The sequence below is a fragment of the Sapajus apella genome, unplaced genomic scaffold (assembly GCF_009761245.1).
Source record: "Sapajus apella isolate SASKATOON/1434 unplaced genomic scaffold, GSC_monkey_1.0 scaffold72, whole genome shotgun sequence".
Classification (NCBI taxonomy): Eukaryota; Metazoa; Chordata; class Mammalia; order Primates; family Cebidae; genus Sapajus; species Sapajus apella.
The window spans coordinates 91,496-116,101 of NW_022437012.1; the positions used below are offsets into that span (position 1 = coordinate 91,496).

The following is a 24,606-nucleotide window of genomic DNA, read 5'->3' on the forward strand; positions in this document are numbered from 1 at the left end:
CACAGGTGCACAGTGTGTGTGGGCGAGGATGCTTTTGGTTACTGAAAGCCCAACTCAGAATCATTTAGAGCACTGGGGAAATGTATCATCCTGTATGACAACAGATCCTGACATAGCAAGATTGCCGGTGTCTGTGACACAGCTGCTGGGAAGGGAGCAGGATTATGTGATGGCCATACGCTAAGGATGTACCTCCTGAGCCGAGAGAAGCTTTTGTTCCTGGAGGTGTGGATTTCAGTACAAAGTCTGTGCTTGTTCACGGGGACAGGGAAGTGATTGTAGCAGACGCAGCCAGCAGTCTGAGACATCCTGACAATAGGAAGTCCCTCGACTAGATAAGAAAAGCCTGAGTTCTGCCTGAAAACTTGCAATTTCATCTTCCCAGCACCTCAGCTACCCCTTGGCAGGCAGGCCAGCAGAGGGTTGCGTCCAGTGGGCCTCCCCATGCTGACTACTGGCCCTCTTGCTGAGTTTGTTCACGTTTTCAAAGCCTAAAGCATCTTGGCACATACGATGACCATTGCTCATTCCATGCTCTCTCCAGCTGGACGGCTGTGCTGACAGAGCTCAGGAGGAGGGAAAAGGAGCACCTCTGCTGCCAGCTCGACAGAACTCCTGCACGGCCCTCTCTCAGCTGCAGCCTGGGCACCGGGGGTGGGCTATTGGGCCCAGCTGTATTGGGGTGCTGGGGCACCCACTCTCTAAGACACTGGCTGTGGGGCTGTGCTGGGTTCTAGGAAGACAGGGTAGGTTTAGGGTCTCATCAGTTTATAAACTGCTTCCCAGTCCCCCATTCTAGGGTGGAAGCCTTCCTTTGAGCTTTTTCCTTTGTAGGAAGCCCTTATTTTGTTACCCGCTCATTAAGGTGCCTTGTGCTGAAGTGAGAAGAAGGTTGGCTTGCCCCCAGAGAGGTGGTATTTTGGAGCCCCAGTCTGCCATTCCAGATCTGTGGGCCTTGGGCAGGTGACTAACCTTGCCAGCTTCTATACCCTCGTCTGTGCACTGACCCTATGAGGAAGGAAGGAACAACATGGGCAGATGTTGGAGACTTCAGATTCTGTAAAGCATGCATCTATGACCTGGCAGAGCATGCTGCATGTACGGGGCTCTTGTCTTTTTGCAGTCTTCATGGCCTGACACATTGGGGTGCCCTCCTGTGGCGAGCCTGAGGGGTCAGCACAGAGAGGCAGTGTGAGAGCAGTGAGAGCCTGTGTGGAAGCGAACAGCTACATTGTCCTTCAGTCTCGGCTGAGTGGCTTTTATTTAAACCTCTTCTGTATTAGAGTGTCCTACTTTGCAGTACCAAAGAATACCTGTTCATCTGTATTTCTTCTCTTCAGTGAAGAATAGTTTAGACCCCTAAATGCTATCTGATCCTGTAACTTTCTAGGTCTAAGGAACAATTATTTTAAAGGATAAGGATATTGGTTTAAAAGATATAGATAACACTAGCCATTGTGTTGATTGCTTTATAGATACAAACTATAGGTCACAAACTGCTGGCATAAAGCTGATTTCAGCCTGTGGATTTGTGGGTGTATGTATGCTTGGGTTGGCAGCATGTTTTAATTTTATATTTTGAGTTCAAATGATTGTCTATTTGGGAGATCTATATTTTTGACTTTTCTTGAAAGGACAGGTCTGGTAAAGCTATGCCACTGTTCCTTTGTGGCGGGGTGGTGCTGGCCCACCTGCCTGAGCTCTGTGGTTCTGTCCCTGCCTGCAGGGTTCCCTGCCAGTGCCATTTGCCCCCCTGCACTCAGCCTGCTGCACTCACTCACTTCTTATGTCACTGCCTGGCCTGTGTAGGCATTTCAACTTCATTTTCAGCTAGTAGGCATTCTAATATTTGTTGAATGAAACTGTTATTTCTTTCAGTCCTCAGAGCAACCCTTAATTTACAGAGTAGGAAATTGAGACCAAGGGAGTTCTAGTGTTCTGTCTAAGGTTACACAGCTCCCTAATGTCCAAGTAGGTCCTTAAGTCTACTTATTAATATTTGACTCTAAAGCTAGTAGTTTTTCTACTAAATCTCTTAAACGTTTATGGCCCAGACTTTCGAAGTAGCTGACTAGGTATGGATTTTTCTTTAAAGAGGTCCCCCGTTGAGATTTGCTCTGAGCAGGTGTTATCACTAGAAAGTAAGCAAAAGTGATACACTTTAATAATAGTCAAGGCATGGCACATTGACTACTTCCGTCATGTGTGCATTTTTCAAAGTAAAAATGTTTTCACATGTTAGAAATTATTATTTTTTTTACCAAAATAAACTGATAATCTGTGTTCGTCAGCTGTGGCTGCCATAACAAAATGCTGTAGACTGAGTGAGTTAAACAACACATTAATATTCTCACAGTTCTGGAGGCCGGGTTCTGATCAGGGCTCTCTTCCTGGCTTGTAGATGTCTGCCGTCTCACTATCTGCTCATACAACCTCTTCTGTGTGTGTACATAGCTCTATGGTTTCTGTTATGAGGACACTAATCCTCTTGTTCTAGGATCCCACCATCATGACCTCATTTGCCTCATTAATTGCCTCCCCCTTTGCTTCCTTGAGACAGTCTTGCTCTGTCACCCAGGCTGGAATGCGGTGGAATGCAGCTCACTGCAACCTTTGCCTCTCAGGTTCAAGTGATTCTCCTGCCTCAGCCTCCCAAGTAGCTGGAATTACAGGCGCGTGCCACCATGCCCAGCTAATTTTTGTATTTTTAGTAGAGAGCGGGTTTCACCGTGTTGGCTAGGATGGTCTCGAACTCCTGACCTCAGGTGATTCACCTGTCTGGGCCTCGCAGATTGCTGGTATTACAGGCGTGAGCCACCATACCATATGCAGCCACCTCCTTTTAAAAAGAAAAAACGCCGAAGTCTTGCTTTGTCTCCAAGGCTATATAGAGTACAGTGGTAGGATCATAGCTCACTGCAGCCTCCAACTCCTGGGCTTGAGTGATCCTCCTACCTCAGGCCTCCCAAGTAGCTGGGACTGTAGGCATATGCCACCTGGCCTGGCTAATTGAAAAAATATTTTTTTGTAGAGACAGGAGCTCACTTCGTTGCCCAGGCTGGATCTCACTTTGTTGCCCTGGGCTCAAGCAATCCTCCTACCTTGGGCTCCCAGAGTGTCAGGATTACAGGTGTGAACCACCATGCTCGGCCCTTAATTGCATCATATAGGCCCTATCTTGAAATATGTTGGAGAGTTAGGGCTTTATCATTTGAATTTTGGGGGGAACACAGTTCAGTCCATAGCACGAGGTTTTGGGTGACAAGATAATATAGCCTAAGATTTACCTTTTTCTGCTGGGAGAGGTAAAAATGGTAAGTTACCCTCAGTAAATCTGAGGGTTACCTTCAGTATTTCAAATTGTAATTTTGTTTGTATTCCTTCTTTTCGTTCTCTACTACCTTGATGTTATACCCCCATCTTTGCTTACTGAATTAAACATAGGCTCCCCAGTACCAGCTGGCCTTGGTTCCATTTTATATTTAAAAAATGTTTTTCTTCCTACCTTTTTATGTGCAAATTTTTTAACCTACAGAGGAATTGAAAGATTGTATTTACATTAACATTTGTCACATTTGTTTTGTATCTCTGTGTATACACGTATATATGTATAAAGACACATACTTGTTTCTTGAACCATTTGAAAGTAACATGCAGATATAATTTTATACATACATATACATATATAGATATAGATTTTTTTTTTTTTTTTTTTTTTTTTTTTTGAGACAGAGTCTTGCTCTGTTGCCCAGGCTGGAGTGCAGAGACATTTTCTTGGCTCACTGCAGCCTCCGTCTCCTGGGTTCAAGCGATTCTCCTGCCCAGCCTCCTGAGTAGCTGGGATTATAGGTGTGCACTACCACACTGGCTAGTTTTTGTATTTTTAGTAGAGATGGGGTTTCACCATGTTGGCCAGGATGGTCGCTGTCTCCTGACCTTGTGATCTGCCCACTTCGGCCTCCCAAAATGCTGGGATTATAGGCGTGAGCCACCCCACCTGGCCTATAATGATAGTTTTAACCCTAGACATATCGGTGTGTATCGTGTAATGACAAGGATATTTTCTTATATAAACTCATGTCATTTTTCTCACTCAAGAAATTTAACATTGATACAATGATGTATAATGTACAACCCATATTTGAATTTCCCCAGGTTAAAAAAAAATTCACGCTGTCTCTCATACCTTATTTCATATTTGATGCTGCTTTCTTAGTTTGTGTCTGTGTCTGGCCAGACTGGTGTACTTGCTCTTCCTGAAGCATGTGCCATGCATGTCTGCTTTCATGCCTTTGCACGGGCTATGTCTTATTTGGAATCCATCTCATTCCATCTGAACCCGGTGAAATCTTGCCCTTCCAAGCACATTGCAGTGGTTCCTTCTTCATATGGCATCCCTTGACATCCCCGAATGTGATTGCTCCCTTCTTTAAACCGCAGGCTCTTTATGCTCTTGAGTAACGTTTTTGCATCATGCCCTGTAATGAATGTAGAATTTTAGGACTTTAAAAAAATCTCCTTTTTAGGACTAGGAGCTTCTTGAGTATGGGACTTCATATACCCTGTACTACCCATTTTTGTTGCTCATTAAGTATTTAACTTAAATCCAGAGTGTTTTACATGGTATTTTATTTTTAGTATCATTTATTTATTTGTAGTGTTGTTTCTTAATTTGGAAAGATGGTCTGAAAATACTAGTTTTCTGGAATTATCTCAAAGAATGGAAAGAACTAAGGATATGGACTTGACCATGTATATAGGGGTGGGGGTCCCACAGTTTTACTACCCTTTGACATTTTATCAGCAAAGTGAAAACTGTCAAACATGGCTTTATCTGGACAAATGTATATAAGGATTGTATTTACAATTGCACTGGTAAAATGGTGATAAATTGGGATGGTATATGGCCTGTTGTGTCCCAGCAGGGCATGCTGGTGGATGACACAGAGCAGCTGTAAGATCTCTTCTTTTACATCTAGGTTCGAGATGCAGCAATAAACAGCTTAGTGGAAATTTACAGACATGTAGGAGAACGTGTGAGGGCAGATCTCAGTAAAAAAGGATTGCCACAGTCCCGGTGAGTGCAGATTTTTTCATTTCTTCTGCTCTTCTCCTCCATTCTTTTCCAGTTAATATCTTGATTTGCAATACTTTTTCTGTTGTAGTAATTTTATTCAAAGAGTATATGATTAGAGGGTTGGTAGTTGGAGATTTTGTCCAGATCATATATCAGGGGTCCCCTCCCATTCCACTTCCTCAGAAATAAGACTCTCACCCAGACAACTGGCCAGGTTCCATGCCACATACTGATTTTAAAAGCAGTTAGTATTGAAAACTTCAGCACTGTTACAGTTTATATGGTTCTAGATCTATGATTCTGTGTCTATATTTATATAGGTAGCACTTAATATAGTAGGTGCTTAGAATATATTTGAATGAATGAAGCAATCCCAGAATGAAAATTCATAAGTTATAATTTTGGAAGTCATGTTTTAAATGTAGCTTTTCTGTTTGCACGTCATTCTCAATGTGTATAAGCCCATGCAAGATGATCAGTGTCTCATCAGACCCAAGACAACTGGAGTCCACAAAAGTGACTTTGTTATAGTCAAAATTTTAAAAATAATGTAAGGATCAGATATGTATAATTTTAACTGTGATGGAGAAACTTAACACCAAATTAATTGCAAACCTTTCCCCTGGGTTATTCCTTTAAGGGGGAAAGTAATGTAAAAATTCCAGACAGAACTGGAGTGGACTCACAAGGCAGCTTGTCTGAGCCTGTGGTTTTGTCCATGGAAACTCCAGAGGCCTAAAGACATGAAATGACTTTTGAGAGATTATGCAGCTAATAAGAGTCAGAGCTAAGGTCAAAATCCTGTTCTTCTGACTTGCCTTTTTAATTTTCTCCACCCTAGTTCACAAGAGAGTTCATGGAGTACTGGGCATCTGGAAATGGGATGGAATATTGAAATATACAGGAGTCAACTGTCTTGATGTCTCTAAGGCAGATATGACAGCAGTGGGCCCCAGGCCCTCAAGTGGCAGCTCCACAGGCAGACAAGTGGGCTGTGCTTCCTTGAGGTTGAGAGTCATTCCTGATCCAGAATTGCTCTCACCATCTGTGCACAAGATGATTAGATGGGAATAAAACTACTTTCCATGTACTTAACGAAAGATAATCTATGAGAATAGTTTTTTAAAATTCCAGTGTTTTGTGAACCTCAACCTTCTGGTCTTCGAATATATGGTGAGGACACAGGAGGAAGAAGAACTCAACAGCAATACTAAACAATCTCTTAGGGAAAATTGGAGGGCACAGATGAGCAGGGAAGGCATGATATCAAGGGAAGGGACTGTTTAATGATTAAGTCACCATGATTGTTGGGAAAACAGGTCTTGAGAGTGAAACGCTATCTGGCTCTAGGAATGGCCTCATGCCATGCTGTGTTACTTGATGTGGCCCCAGACCATGAATCCACCAATTTACAGTTTCCATATTAACAGGAGGTTTCCTCTGTATTTTTGAAAAGCAACCACAGCAAACTAGCAAATCAGGGAGAAATGACATGGTGAAACTGAGACCTAGAGATGTGAATGCAGGAAAGAGTTAATGCAGCAGGCCTGAGACTGCTGTTCTTAGAAAGGCCTGCTTACAGGCCTGGCCCCTAGAAATGTGGATTTGGGGAGAGTTCCCAACAAGTGGGATAAGAGTGGCTCACTGTGTCAAACTGCACAGCACAATGTGTTTATACCTGCTTTCTTTTTCCTTCTGGGAGTCTGCCATTTTGTTAAGTGCCAGGCAGAGGGTGTTTACATGACCAGCCCCCAGTAAAAACCCTGGCCCCTGAGTCTCTAAGGAGCGTTCCTGATAGAAAGCATCCCACTTGCATTGTTACAGCTTAGTGTTGAGGGGTTACATGTGTCCTGTGTGACCCCACCAGGAGAGACTCCAGGACACTTGTCTGGTATCCTCTGGATTTTACCCCATGCACCTTTTTCCTTTGCTGATTGTGCTTTGTATCTTTCTGCTATAAAAAAAATTGCAGCTGTGAGTATGACTTTGCTGAGTCCAGTGAGTCTTCCTAGTGAACCAGTAAACCTGGGGGTGGTCCTGGAAAACCCCAACACAGTGGGGCCCCAGAGGTCCTGACGCCCTGACGCCAGAGCTGGAGTTAAAGCCACCTGTTTCAGCTTCTCAGTTACATGTTTCTCAGGTTCTTCACCTGACCCCCTCCTTCTTCTCTTTCTTTTTTTTAAAAAAGAAATATTTTAAAAGGTGCTATAAAAGAGCTTGGGCCTCTGAATAGAAATGAGGGTTTCTGCTAGCTCATATTAAAATCCTCCTACAAATTCTCCAAAATGGAGAGGTGGTCATAGGGAAATGGACCCACACCCTTCACATCCATATTATGACACTCTGGTAGACATAAGTGCTTGGAGAATTATGCTGTTTTTTAAAAATCTTACTCTAGTGAGAGAAGCTGAAACTTCAAGTTTCTTTGCATTTACTACAAGACAGTACCTAAGATCTAGTACTCTGAGGGGCAGAGGTTCCAGTTACCACCTTTGTTTTTGTGCCCAAATGGAATGAGGCTTTTAATGGTATCAGAGAACTTCAATGTCTGCTATATGTGGCTCCACATGGATGACTGGGTTACTTGAATAATCTAGACTTCTCTTGCATCATAACAGATTTTTTGGTAATTTTGAGAGCATAGTAGATTTTCAACTTAGCAAGTTTCCATAGGACTATTGCAGTATTGTAAAATTTGCTTAATGCTTTCCAAAACTTGGATTTAGTCCTCAAATAAAAATGTCCTCGTAAGAGTTTGTTCATCAAGAGAGTACTTTGAGAAGAAAAATTATATTTCTGAGAAGTACGTGGTGAAGAAAATGCCTTACTGAGATCACCTACATGGCTTAACAAGAGTAGTAATCTCATTCAAGCAGCCATTTTCTTTGTCCATTTCACAGTTGAGAAAAGAGACCTATGCAATCAGCTTCACTTTGGAGGAGTTGGAATTAGGGTTTGGGGCCATTTGTTGTTATTTCAGTCTTCTCATCTTGTGGCCAAAATCATCTCGAGCCAGATAATAAGGTGGAGGTAGTCAACAAAATCTTCAAGTTAGCGGGTATCCCTACCCACGTGCGATCTCAGAGTAGTTGAGGCCCTAAAGGTATAGAATATTTGACCATTTAACATGGTTTTTACATGTATTATTATCATAGTTCATATATATATGTTCAGAAAATAAATAACTTCTAGCTGTCTATCCTAACATATCGTGTAGTTGTGTGATACTCTGTGAGGCATACCTGACAACTTAAAATGTAACTCTGTTACTTACTTTCATAGACTTTCAGCATACCTTGACATTCGCTCTCATCCCATTGAATCTTCCAGAAAATATTTTTAGTCAGTATCACATATTTTAGTTTAGAGAGTGTTTGGAAAAAGGTCACTGGTGTTAAATTTCCTCTGGGATCATCATTCGGGAACCAGGCTTCTAAAAAGCAGTAACTTTAAACCTAAAGATAATTTAACTTACAGAGAGGGCCGAGATACAGGTGATTTGATTCATTATAATTATTTGGTAGCTTACATTATGAACTTACTTTAAAAAAAAAATTTCATAATATTTGCTCATTTGCTATGTAGTTTAAAATTTATAAACAATCATCAGGTTTTATTACTTAATGATTGTTTCGGAAAGGGAAAATTTGTACTTTTAAATTTTTAACTTGCTTGCTAAAGCTTTAGTGTTAGAGAGAACCCAAGGTGAAAGCAGGTGATAAATGTGTGGAACCAGTAAGTCTCCCAGCCTCTACTGACTGGCTCTGTGTTTTTAGGGCATGCTTCCCAGTGCTCTTAAAGGTGTTTGACACCTCTGTCTTCCTTTTTCCTTCTGGCTTATTCAGAGTGTCAGAGTCAGCCAGAGGGACATTAGAGCCTTCTGGGGTCTTTCTTGGGCTTGTGCATGTGCAAAGCCTTGCACATATGCATGACCTCCCAGGTTCCCAAGAGTATGCCAGTGTTTTCAAAGTTTGCTGTGGACCTCCTAATTTCTAGCTTTTTTCCCCCTATTTTTGGTCAGCTTCTTTGCCCCAGTTGTTACTGCTGTCTCAGGTATCTGCTGTATTAAACAGCTGTCACTGGCTAGTTTTGATCATTACCTCGGGGAAAAGGCCTCTAATGTTGAACAAGCTCTAAGTCAGGTCCAATAAAGACAAGTCCTGCAAATGGGCTTACAGGGATGTGCCAGATAGGTGGAATGATAAGCTCTTTGGGAATGAGGACTTTTAGGGAGCTTCAGACTTGTTCAGCTCTTTCTAGTGGCTGCCAGGCTGCTGATTTTCACACTTAACCATAATGATGAGACTGTTGGTTTTCAGCTATTGGATTAAAGATATAGGCACAACAGAACAATGAAAAATCTTGCTGTTCTTACGAAGATTCAGCCATTTTTCTTGAAGAACTACTCAGATTGTTATAAGCTGCCTTTGTTCAATTTACAAGATTTTGTTTTTTTCTTGTGATAGTGAGTTCTCATGAGAATTTACAAAGGTTTTAAAAAGTTGATAGGACAGTGTTTGCCAAAGTTCTCTTTGCTTCTTTGAAGCAGATTTTCTAGGGTCCTCACTTTGCCATTTTAAAGAGCTCCTCTCTTGTTTTATGATCACAATATTTTATGTCTTTGAAAGCACTAATGACATATTTTTAAAACTTTTCTTTTCTCTTCAGAATCTCTTCTGTCTTCCAAGTTGGGATTTTAAAGCATGTGTTTATGTTGGTTTCTCTTTTTCATGCTAGAAGCTCTGAGTATATGGATGCAGTTTATTGACTGAGATTGCTGTGATTATTTGCTTCTAGGAAATTATTTAAAATTTCTATATAAAATTTTCTAGGAAGAAACTAATTTGAACTAAATTTTATTATAAAATAAATTCTAATTGGATTGAAGACTTTCACATGGAAATTTAAATTCAGAAAAAAGTAGAGGAAGATGGTGGTTATTTGTCAAACCAGTAAGTAAATTTATTTTAAATGGAAATCCGGAAATTTAAAATAAAACAATTTGGTGGCTTCAGAGGGTAATCATTAGTTATATATTCAATGTCCTTGAATATATAAAGCTCATCCTTTTATAAAGATTTGTGTGAATCAATAGTTTCCAAGAGAGACATTTTATATTTTTGTGCTCAGAGCTAGCAAACAAAAACCAGTCCTTTCATTCCTAAGGAATGCTTTGTTGGTGTTAGAGTGTCTCTTTAGGTGGTAACCTTGATGGGAGCTGTTATAACAGCATTAATGAGCAGAGAACAAGGGAGCTAGTGAGACAGAAGTGTGAAAGCGGAGGGAGTTCTAAATGAAGATGCACATACCAATAATAGTTATGTTTACAGTGTTCTCATACCTAGTTGTTCATGCCTACCAGGTTGTGGGTAATGTGGCCACGGTGAGAATGTCTTACCACTGAGAAAGAATCCATGGACTTGTACACAGTTGCCATCTATAATGGTGAATACTCTCCCAGGAATGAAAGAAATACTTGTCCTCTTCCGGTAATTTCAGGAACAACTAGACTAGAGGTATATCTTGGCTCCAACTTGCAAACTTGCAGGCATGCTCACATCAGAGGGTGTGTTTGTGACACAATAAAGTAGTGCCTTAGTGAGGGCATGCCTGGCAACCCGTGTCATGATATTATTTCTGAGTTTGTCAAACCATTGGAGATCTTTGTTACTTTTAAAAAGGGAAGGTAATAGAAACATCCTAAGAAACACAATCATGTAAGGCATCTTTCCAGTTCTTTAGTAACCGCTGGATTTGAAAGTGAGTTATATTTTACTTAATATCTGGTCCTGAGATGGCAGTTGGCATTTATTTGATCTCAGTTTTAACTAATGGGTAGTGGCTGCCTGGAATAGTTTTGAGAAGGATTCTGAGGGAACATCTGGACTTGGTGGAAAGAAGGCTTGAAAAGATTGTTGGTGTCTCCTACGCAATGGGGAGGGGCAGTGCATCAGGCTGGTTCATCCCCTTCATTTGCTGATGTGTAATTTTGGCCTCCCTGTTACTTAGAGCTTAAGCTCCAGAGAGTAAGAACTCACTAGCTCGGTGCAGGGCACATAATGGGCACTCAGGTATTTTTCAGTGAATGAACAAATGAACAAACACCAGAGTTTGTGTGAATACTGCAGTTTTCCAGAGTAAGGAGTTAGGTTCCAGGTGTCTAACATAGTGTTGTAACTCTCCTGAGTGAGCGTCCTCATGGCATACATGGTATTTGGTACAAATACAAAAATAATGCAGCTCCCATCTCTGCCCCTAAGGAGCTTCCATTCTACGTGAGAAGAAAAGACGAACATATTTGAAATGATTGGAGCTGGCAGGATAGGATGGTGTGATAAAAAGCACTAAAATGTCCCTAAAATTGAATGCACAGATTGCTTGGGAATCTCAACCTTTATACTTACTCTAATATACCTGTGTTTTGCTTGAGAAAGTCTCTTTTTTCTTAACTTTTTCTACTAGGTAAGATCGCATTCTCCCACCTTTTCGTTTCATTTTTGATGTCATTAGGATGGAATATTTAGACTGGGTGAGGAATTTTGCATTAATTTAAATGCCCAGGTGAAATGATCCATTAATAGAAAGTCAATGTAATGTAGACTTTTTAAAGCTTAAGATTATCCAGTCACAGCATTTTTTTCTGGAGAAATTATTTATAGCATTTTTGGATTAAGCATGAGTCACAGCAGTTAGCACAAGCCTTTGTAGTGTACTATTAGTGCATTCTGAAAAGCTTTATCCTAAGTAACTGATAGTCTGTGGTAAGAAAGAAATAGGAGAAACACACAAATGTATACATTTGTGTAGAGTAGTCAGTTTAATATAATGTCTGGGAGCAGGGGCTCTGGATGACTACTCGCAGGGCTAGAATCTCCACCCCACACCTGTGTCACCTCAAGGAGATTAAGCGAGATCTTTCAGATAGACTTCTAGGCCCATTCTTTACCCTTGGTAAGTGCCCAGTTATTGTTGACTATTGTTCATGTTATTGATTTAGTCACTGTGTTTTGTTATTAGGTAGGTCTGTGTCATTGGTTTTTTTTTTTTAGGGGGAGTGGTGGAGATCAACTTCACATTAGGGTTTTAATATTAATGGCTATGGAGCAGTGATGATCAATAGTTTGTTTATATTTTTGCTTTCATACAGGTTGAATGTAATTTTTACGAAATTTGATGAAGTCCAGAAATCTGGAAACATGATCCAATCTGCAAATGGTGAGTAGAAAATGTAATTGCTATTTTTGTGTTTTAGTTTTACATCTGTAACATTTATGTTATATGTGAACAGCTGAATTAGGTAATTGAGCAAGAGTTTCTAAGTCTTAAAACTTAACTTTCATTCACCTACTTTTCCAGGCCAGAAACAATGGCGTGAATCACCGACTTTCTTTCATAACCTGTACTGAATTTATTAACTAATCCTGTTGGCTTTACTTTTAAAACTGCATCCTGAATCCCTGTAATTCTCATCACTGCTGCTGTCTTCCTAACGCAAGCTGTCATGGGATTTTACCTGGGCTCTTGTGGTTCCCTCCTGAACAGTATCTCTTCTTCTACTGTTTCCCCATGCCTAAAGTCTGTTTGTCATATAGCAACTAGAATAATCTTTTTAGAACATAAGTCAGGTGATGTTAATCTTCTTCCAAAACCTCCAGAGGCTTCCCGTCACACCCAGGCTACAATTCAGTGACTCACCATGGCCCACTGGGCCTTGCATGATCTGGCACCCACCACCATTCTGATGTCATTTGAATTATTCTTTGTGAAAGTTCTCTTTGCTCTAGCCACATTGACCTCCTTGTTAAGTTTGAACATTCTGAGCATCTTCTGCTTCAGGACCTCTGTGCTTATGATTCCTTCTGCTTGAAGCATTCACTCTCTGGGTATCATTATGGCCTCCTCCCTTATTCCATGAAGCTCTCACTTCATACAGTATCACTGAATTACTGAGGCCACTGGAATAGCACATCCAGGGTTCTAAGGGAAAGCTCTGTGCCCTCACCCTGCTTGAGTTTTCTTCCTAGCATGTATCACCAGAAAAATATGTGTTTACTCATGAGAGCAGGAACTTTACTTTATTCCCTTTATTGTTCTTTTTGTTTTTTCTCAATGAGCATAAGTTCAGTGCCTTGAAGAGTCCCTTGTGATAGGTGTGCAGTAAGTATTGTTGAATAATGATTGTGTCCAGTTCCTGTATTCCTTTCACTACGTTGTGATGATATGTGAGGACTAGTGGGTAATTCTTGTGATTCCAGAAGGAGAGGAAAAGATAGGAGTGAATTACTCCTATATGAAGGAAAAAAACACAAAAAGTTAATTGCTGAGAATAACTTTTTCTAACCTTGGATACCTCGTTGTATCATAGCTAAGCTATTTTAGAATTTTTAAGTATCTTAGTTACAACCGGTACTGAATTCATTAACTAATCCTGTTGGGTTTACTTTTAAAACTGTATCTCGAGTCCCAGTAATTCTCATCACTACTACTGTCTTACTAGTACAAGGCTTCACATGTTGAATATCTTGAGACTGTAAAGTCTGAGGGCTTTTCCTCAAAGTAACTAAAGTATATAAAAGTATATAAGGGCAGAGCACGTAACAGAATGCAAGCCTTTTGACTCATACTCTGCTGTGTACCTATTATTATTCCAGAGAAGTTTTTCTTTGAACAGCATGTTTTCTATATAAAATGCCTAAAGTGATCTAAAAAATGCTTTCATTAATCTCTTTATTTCTTTTTCATAGATTGTAAAAAATGTAAAAAATAATAGAAAATGAATATCATAATTTAGCTATTACCATCAAAAATCATTTTTCACTACATTTTCTTATATTTCATCATCTTATAATTGTATAATTTGTATATAATTTTAATCATGGTGTAATTTTCTCTACTTTACCCAGTATATTAGTACATACTTTTATATGTACTTCTAAAAACATACCATTGGCAGAGCTGGGCCAGAATTCTGGCATTCGAGTAGTGCACTTGTGATGAGTGGGGTTGCTGGGTGTCCACAGGCAGGTCTTCACAAACAGTTAATTGCCAGACATATGATTTTACTTTTGTGTGGGTGTATTTGTGTAGTTGATGTGGCTTCTCAGCTTAAAAATTGTTGGCACTAGGACACAACATGCTGGGCAAGTAAGTAAAAGCAGTGGCAGGAAAGTGAGTCTGTGCTTTGTAAGCCAGTATTACAGCTATGAAACAGAATCTCATTATAGTGCTGGCACTGGGGAGAAAGACGTTGGGGATCTTGCCTAAAAGATTGTACATATGCTCTATGGGTTCCAGTGATGTGACACGTAAGATTTTATCCTCAGGAATGCTAAAACTGTGTGGCATTGGGTATATCACAAGTAGCCTTTTATTGTAAATGGCTAGGTGCAAATATTGCCCCCAGATTCCCTTTATGTGTGTGTGCGTCTGCGCGCACACAGGGGCAGGGTTGAGGCTGGAAACAGTTCTTTTAGACATCTGTGTTAAAAATAGCAAATGGTAAGGAATCCTTAACAGAATTTTCTTGGAGGCTTATAATTTCAGCTTTTGGCTTTATATATGTAGTATTACTGTTTTAATTGTTAGGGCCAAAATATTTAAGGAAACTAATATAAAGCCATATGTGTAAAATTATAGAATTTCTAACCTGAGTGATTTTCATCTCTTTACACAATTTTGAGAGACCAGTAAAATGTTCAATTGCTTTCAAAAGACAAACCACCTAATTTCCTTCATTGAACTTTTCTGTCATTGAACATTGAGATGGCATAGAGAAACTGCAGTAGTGATAGAATAAAACCTGTCTCCCTCTTTATCTAAGTTTCGCTTTCTTGTCCCTCCCTCCCTCCCTCCATTCTTTCCTTCCTCCTGCCTTCTCTTTTTTTCTTCTCTTCTCTTCTCTCCTCTCCTCTTCTCTCCTCTTCCTCTCTTCTCTCCCCTCTCCCCTCTCCCCTCTCCCCCTTCTTTTCTTTTTTCTTTTCTTTCTCTCTCTCTCTTCTTCTTTCCTTTTCCTTTCTTTTCTTTTTTCTCATTCTCTTTCTTCATTTTTTTTTAACACAACTCTCAGTGTAATTCTTTGATCTCTTCTGAACTTCAAACCTTGGACTATTCCACTTTCTCTAAATCCATCCATCCTCTCCTTTCTCCGTTTCATACCTTACATAGCTTAGATTATAGCTTTTCTGAACTTAATAGTTGTAGAAGTTTTTTGTAGCCTTTGTGGGGTTTTCTACATAAACAGTTTTGTCATCTGCAAATAGGAACAGTTTTATCTCTTTCAGATAGATATGCTTTTAATTTCTTTATCTTGTCTTATTGCACTGGCTAGAACTTCTAGTACTATGTAAAATAAGTGTGGTGAAACAAACATCTTTTTTTGGTTCCCATCTTAGGTGCTAAGTATGGTGTTAGCTGTAGGATTTTTGTAGACGTTCTTTATCAAAATGAGGTAGTTTTCTATATCTTTCTATTTATCTTATCTGAGTGTTTTTTTTTTTTTTTTCTTTTTTTCCCAGAGCAGGAATGGAAGTTTATTTAAAAAGGCTTTAGAACAGGAAAGAAAGGAAGGTATGCTTGGGAGAGACCCAGGAGGGCACAGTTGAAGGTTCGAAAAAGAAAGTCAAGTGTCCTTATCTGAGTTTTATCACAAGTAGGTGTTAGGCCTTTTGTGAAGTTATCAGTATATTTAAAAAATTGAGATACATTCTTCTTCTAGCTGCAGTACATTTAAAAATTTAAAATATATATAATTCACTATTGATATTTCACTTTTTAAAGTGTATGCTTTAGTTTTTTTTTTTTTTTAATATTCACAAAGTGTGCAACTATTACCACTATTTAAATCTAAAATATTTCATCACTCCCACCTCCCATTCCCATTAGCACTTACTCCCTATTCCCCTGTCCCTCCAGTTTCTGGCATCCTATTTTCTGTCTGTGTGGATTTGCCTATTCATGACATTTTGTGTAACTGGCATCATATAAATATTTGGCCTTTGTGTCTGATGGCTTTCATTTAGCATAGTGTTTTCAAGATTCACTCATAGTGTAGCATGTATCAGAAGTTCATTTCTTTTTATGGCTGAACAAGATTCCATTGTGGGAGTACATTGCATTTTATTTGTCCATCTGTCTGTTGATGGACATTTGAGATTGTTCCACTTTGTGGCTATTGTGAAGAATGAGTCTATGAACATTGATGTAAAAGATTTCATGTGGATATGTATTTTCATTCTCTTGGCTGTACACGTTGCAGTAGAATTGCTGGGTGTACGTTTAACTTTTTGAGTACCTGCTCAAACACAGTAAACACACAGTTTTCCAATTTTGCAGCACTATTTTACATTCTTAACAGCAGCCCGTGAGAGTTTGCAGTTTCTCCACATCCTTGCCAACAGTTGTTATTGTCTCTTTTTCATTATAGTCACCATGGTGGGTGTAAAGTGGTATCTCATTGTGGTATTGATTTGCTTTACCCTGATAAGTAATGGTATTGAACATCATTTTCATGGGCATATTACCCATTTATATACCTTCTCTGGAGAAGTGTCTATTCAAATAAATCTTCTGCTGATTTTCTAAAGGTGTTAATTGCCTATTTATTGTTGAGTTATAAGAGGTTTTTAGATGTGCTACATACCTGACTCTTAACAGATGTGATTTATTTGCAAATATTTTCTCCCATTCTGTGGGTTTTCTTTTCACTTTCTGGATAGTGTCACTTGAGAGATAAAGTGTTAAATTTTGATGAAGTCCAATTTATCTGTTTTCTTTTGTCATACATAGGAAACTATTGCATATTTTTGGCCAGGTGCAGTGGCTCCCAACTGTAATCTCAGCACTTTGGGAGGCTGAGGTGGGCAGATTATCTGAGATCAGGAGTTTGAGACCAGCCTGGCCAACACAGTGAAAGTCCATCACTACAAAAATACAAAAATTAGCTGGGTGTGGTGGTGCACGCCTGTAGTCCCAGCTGCTGGGTGGTAGGGGTGGGGGGTGGTCCTGAGGTAGGAGGATGGTGGGGTTTCGGGGAGGGGCAGTGGCCCTGAGGTGGGAGAATTGCTTGAACTTGGGAGGCGAAGGTTTCAGTGAGCCAAGATCATGTCACTGCACTCCAGCCAGCCTTGGTGACAGAGCGAGATTCCGCCTTAGAAAAAATGAAAAGAAAAAACCATTGTCTATTTTTACCACCGTAAAAAGAAAGAAAAGAGGCCAGGCACAGTGGCTCATGCCTGTAATCCTAGCACTTTGGGAGGCCAAGGCAGGCGGATTGCCTGAACTCAGGTATTTGAGACCAGCGTGGGCAGCATGATAAAACCCCGTCTCTGCTAGAATACAAAAAATTAGCTGGGCATGGTGGCGTGCACCTGCAGTCCCAGCTACTCAGGAGGCTGAGGCTGGAGAATTGCTGGAACCTGGGAGGCGGAGGTTGCAGTGAGTGCAGATCGTGCCACTGCACTCCAGCCTGGGTGACGGAGTGAGACTCTGTCTCCCCCCGAAAAGAAAGAAAGAAAGAAAAGAAACTGGGCCTGACCTCCTCCTTGTTTCTTCATTCTTCTTGTGCTGCACATTCTTGGCTTCTTTTATTTAATGTCTACTACTTAGTCATTAAATTCTTAAAGCTTGATTCGAGGCCTTTTCGTTTCTCAAGCAATGCTTTTTCCCTGGTTGCACATATCCACGGCTATAATTTTATTTACTAGCTGTATCGCATTTTTTTCGTAAATGTTTGTCTCCTGTACAGATCTTGGTGCAGGATTGGAACTGTATGTGAAACAGCTCCCTGTCTGACATTTCCTCTTGTATTTGAAACATGTATCTAAAACCAAATTTATATTCCACTTTTGGATGAAAGACAAAACACAAAACAATAAATACTGTTCTACCCTAAATCTTTTCTGTACTTCTTCTTATAAGTGTGATTGCTCCATTATTCATCCAGGTATGTAAATTGAAGCTTGGGTGACATATTTGATACCTCCCTCTCCCTCACTTTTCATAAATATTATCACTGATTTCTATGGAGTTTAACTCAAATATTGCTTTTTTATTGAGGTAAAATCTTCATATATAACTAATCTTTACTGTTTTTAGCGTACAGTTCAGTGGTCATAAATACATTTCTATATTTTTTTCTCTTTATTTTCCCCCTCCCCTTCCCAGCTTTTAGTAACCACCAGTCCAATCTCTACCTTCGTGAGATCTACTGTTTTAGCTCCCACATATGAGTGGGAACAGGTGATGTTTGTCTTTCTGTGTAATATAATCACCTCCAGTTCCGTCCATGTTGCTACAAATAACAGGATTTCATTCTTTTTTGTGGCTGAATTATATACCATTGTGTACATATACACATTTTTCTTATTTCGTGTATCTGTTGGCCTTCTAAATGGTGTTAGATCCCCCTGTTAAGCATGGGCAGGCACCCCCTACCCCACTGCTTGGTATGCATCATGTTTGCAGGTTTACATTTGGTGATTATTTAACCAATACCCATCTTGGCATTGGATAAGCATGGACAATAATGGCATCACATTTTCTTCATTCTTTCACCTGTTGATAGACCCTTAGGTTGCTTTCAAATCTTGGCTATTGTGAACAGTGCTGCAATAAACTTGGGAGTGCAGATACCTTCAGTATAATGATTTCCTTTCTTTTGGGTATATACCTAGCAGTGGGATGGCTGGATCATATGGTAGTTCTATTTTTAGTTTTTTGAGGAGCCTCCATACTGTTTTCTGTAGAGGCTGTACTAATTTAACATTTCTGCCAACAGTGTACAAGAGTTCCCTTTTCTCCACATACTTGCCAGAATTTGTTACTGCCTGTCTTTTGGATTAAAGCCATTTTAACTGGGGTGAGATGATATCTCATTGTAGTTTTGGTTTGCATTTCTCTGATGATCAGTGATGTTGAGCACTTTTTTAATATGCCTGTTTACCATTTGTGTGTCTTCTTTTGAAAAATGTCTATTCAGATCTTTTGCTTACTTTTCAATTGAATTATTAGATTTTTTTTTTTTTCTATTGAGTTGTTTGAGCCCCTCGTATATTCTGGCTATTAATCCCTTGTCAGATGGGTAGTGTGCGAATATTTTCTTGGATTCTGTGGGTTGTCTCACTCTTTGTTGATTGTTTGCTTTGGTTGCCCATACTTGTGGGGTGTTACTGAAAAAACCTTTGCCTAGACCAATAACCTGGAGAGTTTCCCTGTTATTTTCTTTTAGTAGTTTTATAGTTTGAGGTCTTACGTTTAAGTCTTTAATTTATTTCTGTTTGATTTTTGTGTGTGGTGAGAGATGGGAGTCTAGTTTCAGTCTTCTACATAGGGATATTCAGTTTTTCCAGAACCATTTATTGAAGAGACTGTCCTTTCCCCAGCGTATGTTCTTGGCACTGTTGTCAAAAATGAGTCCATTGTAGATATGTGGATTTATTTCTGGGATCTCTATTCTGTTCCATTCGTCTGTGTGTCTGTTTTTATTCCAGTACCATGCTACCATAAAAACAGCAATGGTAGTAGTATAATTTGAAGTCAGATAATGTGGTTCTCCAGTTTTGTTCTTTTTGCTTAGGATGGCTTGAGCTATTCTGAGTCTTGTGTGGTTCCATATAAGTTTTGGGATTACTTTTTCTATTTCTGTAAAGAATGTCATTGGCATTTTGATAAGGATTATGTTGGATCTGTAGATTGCTTTGAGTAGTATGGACAGTAATGCTCTTTTAAAACTGCTTTATTGAAATATAATTTACATACCATGAGAGCATTCATTTCAAGTGTATAATTCAGTTATTTTTAGTATATTCACAGATAGCTGTAACTGTGCATCTATTGATGGACATTTGGATTGTTTTTACCTTTGTCTATTGTGAATAGTGCTGCTTTGAACATTTGTATGCAAGTTTTTAAACACCTATTTTCAGTTCTTTTGAGTATATATCCAGAAGTGGAATTGCTGTATTATATAGTAATTCTGTGTTTAACTTACTGAGGAATCACTAAACTTTTTCACAGTGGCTGCAGGCTGCAGCATTTTTTATTCTCTCTAGCAGTTTCCAAATTCTCCACCTTTTTGTCAATGGGTATTTTAAAAAAATTTTTTTTTTATTATAGTGATCCTAATAAATATGAAGTGGTATCTCATTGTGGTTTTCATTTGCATTTCCCTAATAACTAATATGTTTGAACTTATTTCCTGTGTTAACTGGATATTTGTAGATCTTCCTTGGAAAAACATCTATTCAAGTTCTTTGCCCATTTAAAAATCAAATTGTTTGTCCTTTTGTTTTTGAACTATATATGATTTGCAGATATGATTTGTAAATTTTTTTTTCATTCTGTGGCTTATTTTTTTACTTTTAAGTGTCTTTTGATATATAAAAGTTTTAAATTTTGATGAAGTCCAGTTAATTTTTTCTCTTGTTACTTGCGAACAACATTGCTCTTTTGAGAAAGAAAAGTTCTGGATTTTAGCTAACTTGGAAGAAACATATTTAATGGTGGTACTCCTAAGAAATAATAGGGTTTTATCCAGAGTTTGTATGTCATGACGTGTTCAAAATTATGTTGTTCTCTGATGCTTAATATTTGTATGAATAGGGGAGGGACAGTGCGGAGTGGGGAGTTGGGGAGAGATAGCTTGGGGAGAAATGCCAGATATAGGTGAAGGGGAGGAAGGCAGCAAATTATACTGCCATGTGTGTACCTATGCAACAGTCTTGCATGTTCTTCACATGTACCCCAAAACCTAAAATGCAATAAAAAAAAGAAAAAGGTAATAAAAATAAAAATAAAAAAATAAAATAAAATAAAAATATAAACAAAAATTAAAATAAAAAAAAATTTGTATGAAACCCATGAACTTACTTTTTAAAGGTGTAATAGAATTGTGACTAAAACAGCAATGAAAAAGCAGCCAAGTAGCAATTTGAAATGGGCTTCCTGTCTATAATAGAAGACTTAATCTTTGTATGATTCCTTCTTGTTGCTAGGTTACCCGAAGGCCTTTGGGCTTTGAATGGCAAGAATATGAGAGTTAAAAATATGTTGCTATATAGCTGTTTCTTCTTTTTTTCATCGCCATATAATTAGCAAGCTCCTTAAAGCAAAAATTACAGTTTTTCCTTCCATGGGTTTCAAAAAGCAAATTATTTGTAAGTTTTTAAATCATGCAGATGTGCTTATGCTCATAGAAGAATTGGATTTTCAGAATGAAAGAGCTAGTAATTATGGACTGCTCAGTGTCCTTTATCTGCAACCACTTAATGATCTTTAATTGGATTTGATTGAAGTGAGGCTCATGAACATTAATTTGGTTAAAAAATACACATGCTTTTGAGTTTCTTAGGCAAAGCTAACATGTTTATGAGGAAAGATACAAACTATCATCTTGGTTAAATCCATGACAATTCTATAATAAATTTGTAGCTAAAATAAAAGACACAATATTTGTTTGCTAATAAAACTATAAAGTAGGTAACAAGTAATCATAAAATTATTGGCCCTTATACATAAATGTTCAGGGTATCATTTTGTTGCTAAATGCATTCTGCCTTTTGTTTTTACACACAAAAAAACTATAATTTGAAAAATATTACAGTATCAGTTCTATGTTGTTGGAAATGAGCAATACTTGTGCAAGTCTGAAAACAGACCACTGACAGATTGTGTTAGATAAGATCTCAATTATTGCCTAGTGTAGCTAGGACAAAGCATTCATTTAAAGGCAAATCAGTTGTCTTTTCTTTATTAAGAAGCCAAGCCATTATTATCCATGCTTATCCTTTAAAAGCAATGATTGTGAATCAGTGGATCAGGTGCCGATATTAGGTTCACACTGTCTCCCTGTGCTTGTTTATATAGTCTATGCATATTACAAGGTTTGGGATTGTGGTTCAGTATCTTAGGAAAGTGTTTCCATAGTCACGAATACAGAGATAATGTGTTTGTTACAAGGCTGGCATATGTGTTGAGCTGTGCTAAGAAGCCCACCTAAAATAGCCTGGAAGAGACTGCTTCTGATGGCAGCATAAGTAGTGTAAGCTGCAGCAGACAGCTTATTTTATTTTCTGTGTGGAAATAATATTGCTTTTTGATATTTTTCTAATTTAAGATTTGCGTTAGGAATATTCTGTTTCTTGAGGGGGAAGAATCAGATAGGTGGTTTAAACATTTTTAACGCCACTTTTAAAGAAGACTCTCATGTGAGTAGAGTTGGATGGAGATGGCTCACACCTCCCCCCAGCCCCGCCACCAACTCTTTTTAAAAAACTCAGTGTTAGTCTAGGCTTTTATTTTGGACTAGGGTGGCAGTTGTCATTGGTGCTGCCGGATCACACTGAACAAGTGTGGGTGGAGAGTTTGCCGATGCTTAAGTTGCTGTGAGTAGGTATAGCTTTCAGAGCAGTGTTTTTATTTGGTACCGGGATTACTGACAATCATGACTACTGGGAAAGGTAGGCTATTCTAATATATTCTGAAAAGTGTTTGTAATTGTTGCTGCTTGGCTAGGAAATGCCTAAATATTTTATAATTCCTTTGCTAACTAAAAATCATGGATGAAACAGGGGAAGGATTGTTATGAATGTCGTTGTCATTTAAATTTAAGCAGGGGAAAATTGTGAAACCTACAGGGAAATAAACATCCATGTTAACCTTCTAAGACTAGGGGAGAGGAAGTAGGCACAGTAAGCTGAGGCTAGCTGTGTTTTTATCTTCTGTTTATTTCATGGGCTTTTTTCTCTGCTTTCTTATATTCACAGTATGAGGATTATGAACATAAATCTATTTGCAATTGCAAGGTATTTGTTAGTAATGCTCAGTGGTTTTGAAAAGAGTCTACAGGCTAGAAACTTCTGAGTTTTCCAACATCATCTGGAGGAAAAGCATAAATAAATGATAGCAGTGCAAAAATGCTGCTTCTGTCTTAAGTCATTGTTTATTTTTTTCCTCCTTTAAAAGATTTACATTTTTAAAATGCAAAAATGGACAGGAAAACTACAAAAGAAGTATTGTTCACAAAAAATCTTACTGATTAGCTTTCAGTCTTTCCACAGAGGTTTTTCCTGGGTTTGGCCAATATTGAAATGACTTTAAAGGACTCTGTATAAACCAGGTTTGCATTTCAAGGTAGGGTGCAGATGATGTGATGGGAACAACCTGTATCACTGTCTTGCTTTCCTAGGGGATGGTTTTGCTGGCAGGCTCTTAATTTTTGTCTCTGAAGGGTTTTTCCAGACTCTTTTACTGAAACAGGTATTGTACAGAGTAAAATTTTGTATAGTAACAAGTGTTCATTTGTCTCCTGCTGTGGAAAATTGGGCGCACACCCAGGACTTTTGCTCAGTGTTTATTTTGTAGTGGATTGTTAAAGGTTTGTATAGCTATTTTCTTAAATTTGGTTAAGTTGGCTGAAAATAATGTAAGATGCCACATTTCTGCTCATATTTTTAGAGAATTTAAAGTATAGTTGTATTTTTAAATTGAGAGTTTAAGTATACAGTGATGATATTTTTATTTCATACCTAAGTATCGTGTTCTATTTTCAGGTTAAACTGCTACAGGAAATCAGTACCTTGGCAGGAGAGTTAAATAATTCATGTTCTGAAGTGACCTCTCTTAGAGTCTTTCCTTTGAAGATTTGAAAGTGTGTCATTTATAAGTAGCATTTGTCATTCATTTGTTTTTAGCAACAGGTCAAAATAATATGGGAGTCAGCTTTTTTTTATGTTAAAAACCATGGGGATAGCCTCCTGAGTCTGAGTTGAAAATAAAGACTGTTCTTTCACCTGATATATACTTTTTAAATTGCTTACCTCCTTAGTCACTGTCACCTGGAATTTAGGCTTAGATGCTTTGGTAACTGTTACCCTCAGTATCTGCAATTGTGATAGGAAACAAGGATTAAAATACTGTTTCTTATGAAAGTGGCATATTTGAATCATATATTAATTCATGACCATTAAAAATCTGCAAAATATAGCCAGAGAGTCTCCCAAGGTATGTAGAGTACTTTAGTGTTTTCAGAGGACTTTCCTTCATGTTTTTTGTTTGGTTTATGATCCTCACAGCAGCCCCATGAGGAGTAGGCAGGGAAGCTTTTAAACACAGATACTGAAGGTGTTGGGTTTTCTGTAATCGGGTTAGTTTCAGGACAGGGGAGAGCTCTAGTTTTTGTCGTCTTAGACAAGTCTTCTTTCCAGAAAGCCATCTTGTCAGGCCAGGTACTCTGGAATCCCTCAGACCGGGTGTGAGTGCTGCCTCTGCATGATCAGTGTGACCTGGGACTGGCAGCATGGCTGTCTACCACCATTTTCTCATAAGCAAACTGGGGATGGAAGTCTCTCTGCTGAGGAGCCAGTGAGGGGCCTTGGACCTGGCACATCAATCTCATCCTATCGATACAGAGAGACATCCACTGTGGCAGCTCTAGATGACATCCTAATGGGAGGTGTGAAGGTTGAACTGAGGTTTAAAATAGTATAGTTGATCTTGTTGTGTAGATGTGGAAAGGCAGTCTAAGAAAATGCAGA

At 38.8% G+C, this 24,606-nt stretch overlaps 1 protein-coding gene across 27 annotated transcripts in view; it reads left to right on the top strand.

Annotated features, from left to right (window-relative positions):
* CLASP1 (cytoplasmic linker associated protein 1) overlaps positions 1-24,606 on the top strand; it is a 246,053-nt gene that overhangs the window by 76,517 nt on the left and 144,930 nt on the right. For all 27 annotated transcript variants that reach the window (XM_032250581.1, XM_032250582.1, XM_032250585.1 and 24 more), the window contains exons 6-7: positions 4,980-5,077; positions 12,225-12,292. In XM_032250581.1, coding sequence (XP_032106472.1) covers positions 4,980-5,077; positions 12,225-12,292 — 166 coding nt within the window. The remainder of the gene's footprint in view (positions 1-4,979; positions 5,078-12,224; positions 12,293-24,606) is intronic.